General features: G+C 51.3%; 1 protein-coding gene across 1 annotated transcript in view; it reads left to right on the top strand.

Moving 5' to 3' along the window:
* The window catches only part of TMEM131L (transmembrane 131 like), a gene marked incomplete in the record, with an annotated part of 83,840 nt that overhangs the window by 44,232 nt on the left and 36,721 nt on the right, over positions 1 to 2,887 (top strand). The window contains 1 exon segment of the mRNA XM_027772572.1: positions 1,549 to 1,691. Within this exon segment, the coding sequence (XP_027628373.1) occupies positions 1,549 to 1,691 (143 nt within the window).

Raw genomic sequence — 2,887 nt, forward strand, 5'->3', positions numbered from 1 at the left:
ACCATGGTCAATTACATGGGAGTCCAGCGACATAGCCATTATGCCAACTGCTGGTCCCAAGTTTTCAATCCTTTCAGCAGATACAAAGGTATTTCGATGTACTTTGCAAAATAGAAAAGTGAAGTGCCTTCTCCCTCTGCTTCTAATATTTACACGACAACAGCTGCCCTCCGGTCCAGTCTGCACCGTTTAAACATCGTTCCACTTAGAAATCATGATGTTAAGTAATAAAAAGGCACATATAATTCCGAATGGCTGTCTGGCTAACAGGAATCTGACTCACTATATGGTATGTATTTGTGGGCATTAAAAGTCTTTGGTTCAAAAGAAACAGTAGACTATTGGGAACCAGCAGTTAGCGTAATGGCTATGTCGCTGGACTCCCACGTAGTCGACCGTGGTTCGTGTCCCAGACCCGGTGGCTTAAAACTCACGCCGGGCGCGTGTGCGTGCGTGCCCAAGATCCCGAGAGGAGAATGGAGGAGAAGGGATTGCGGCGTGGCCATCCCCCCTGGGGGGTGATTTCTCGCTTTCTGTCTCTCTGTCTGTCTCTGTCTGTCTGGCGAGCGCACGCGCCCTACAGTGAAAATCTCTCCAAAAAAAAAAGAAAAGAAACAGTAGACTATTGTTTCTAGAATCGTTCCTAAGACAGAATGTCCGTTTCTTTTTCTTTGTTTAATCTGTACTTTAATGTGCACTTGCCAGAGAGAGACAGAGAGGGGGAGAGGAAGCAGCTCCCCGGGCCTGTCCACGCAGGAGTCCCGCCTCTCTCATCTCATTTTTTTTTTTCAAGCTACCAGGTCCAAGATTCAAACCACACCATCAGCCATGTGGGATCCAGCTTCCTTAACGACCAGGCCAGTGGCCGGCTCTAGGACAGATGTCTTACACTCACAGTCTCCTAGTAATCGTGAAGACTCCTTACGTCACCCTGGAAGCCGTTTTGATCGTTTGTCCACGTTTATTAGTTTGTCCTCTGGTTCGTCAGTCCCTGTTCTCATGGTGCCCGGTGACTAGAGCAGTGTGTGGGTCTCCACGTGGGGCCCGTGCTGGAGCATGGTCGTGGCCACCTCGTTCTTGCTGTGTCAGCGGGCGTGGACTCTTCTGGCCTTAGCAGTTTACCCTGTGGATTGGCAGAGGTTGCCACACGGTTAAATGGGTTTTCTTTTTAAAAAACTGAATTTTTTTTTTTTTAAGAGAGATTTTGCTATAGGGTGCTTGCACTCAGAGAGACAGAGATAGAGAGATGGCAAATGAGAAATAACCGCCCACACACACCATGGGAGATGACCACGCCGCAGTCCCTTCTCCTCATTCTCCTCTGAGGATTTTGGGCGTGCACGTACACATGCCTGGCTTGAGTTTTAAGTGCCTGGGTCCAGGACTCGAACTGAGGTCAGCTCCATGGGGGTCCAGGGACGTAATCATTACGCCATCTGCTGGTCTCCAAAACGGAAATCATTTTGCTAGCTGGGAATATGGAAGCGTAAGTGCTTTGTGTCCTGACTCTCCCGTAATTCTTCTCGCTTGTGTCTCCTCCCACCGCAGGAATAACCTGACTGTCCTGGACATGGTCGCCGTAGAAGGGTTTGGAGCGCGGGAGCTGCTGAGAGTAGGAGGACAGCTCCCGGGGACAGGAGGGTCGCTGCGGTTCAAGGTGCCCGAGTCCACGCTGATGGAGTGCCAGCGACGTGAGTTCATGTGTGCGGCGCTCAGCCGGGGAGGCTCGTGGGTAAAGCCTGGGTCTGTGTGGGGGAGATTCTAGATTGTTTGGGCCCAGCAGGTGGCACGGTGGTTAAGGCAGCTGGGTCTCACGTGGCCAACTGTGTAGTTCGAGTCTCGGAATCTGCAGCATGCGTGTGTGTGCATGTCCCACATCCTGAGATGAGAGTGGAAGAGAAGGGATAGTGGCGTGGCCATCCCTTTTGGGGGGTGCTTTCTTACATGTTTTGTTTCTTACTCACTCTGGTGAGTACATGGGTCCTATAACAGGATTATAAAAATGAAAAAAAAGGTTGTTTTAAGAATTTATAGTGAGGGTCTAGCAGTTGGCATAATGGCTATGTTGCTGGACTCCCATGTAGTTCACCGCGGTTCGAGTTCTGGACCCGGAGGCTTAAACTCACGCCAGGCACATGTGCGTGCATGCCCAAGATCCTGAGAGGAGAATGGAGGAGAAAGGATTGCGGTGTGGCCATCCCCCCGGGGGGGGTGATTTCTCACTTTCTGTCTCTCTGTCTCTGTCTTTCTGGCAAGCGCACGCGTCCTATAGCAAAAACCTGTCCAAAAAAAAAAAAAATTATAGTTAACTAGGGCCGGCCCCATAGCCTACTGGTTAGGGAGTCAGACCCCACATGGCCAACTACAGTTCAAATCCTGGCCCTGGGGGCTTGAAAACACACTGAGCTTATGTGCCGTGTGCCCCAAATCCCGACAGGATGGAGGAATGGAGGCGTCATCGGGATGTGCTCTCTCCCCCTCCGTGTCTCACTTTCTGTTTTTCAAGCACACACACTTGCCTTTCGGGCAGTTACAGTTTGTTTTCTCAGTGAATTCCTTATATTCATGCAAATAGGCCAACATTTCATTTAGAGTAACAGGTTGGTACAGTAACCTTAGGTATATAACTGCTCAGCCATAAATACAGAGGAGAAGAACGAAGCATGGTTGCTGCATCGCCAACGTAGTGTCAGATGGTTACAGTAAATACCCAAGCCGGGTACCAGCTCCCTGGTCGTAGGTGACCGTGCCGGTGGCGATGGAGGGAGGCCGAAGCACACTGGCCCAGGGCGTCTCGCGGTGGCACACAGCCTGGGCTCTGCCACCCGGGACGGCAGCCCCCAGTCAGAGGCGGTCAAGGAGCTGGCGTCACTGGCGCACTTGTTCC

This window comes from Tupaia chinensis, unplaced genomic scaffold (genome assembly GCF_000334495.1).
Source record: "Tupaia chinensis unplaced genomic scaffold, TupChi_1.0 Scaffold000283_2, whole genome shotgun sequence".
Classification (NCBI taxonomy): Eukaryota; Metazoa; Chordata; class Mammalia; order Scandentia; family Tupaiidae; genus Tupaia; species Tupaia belangeri.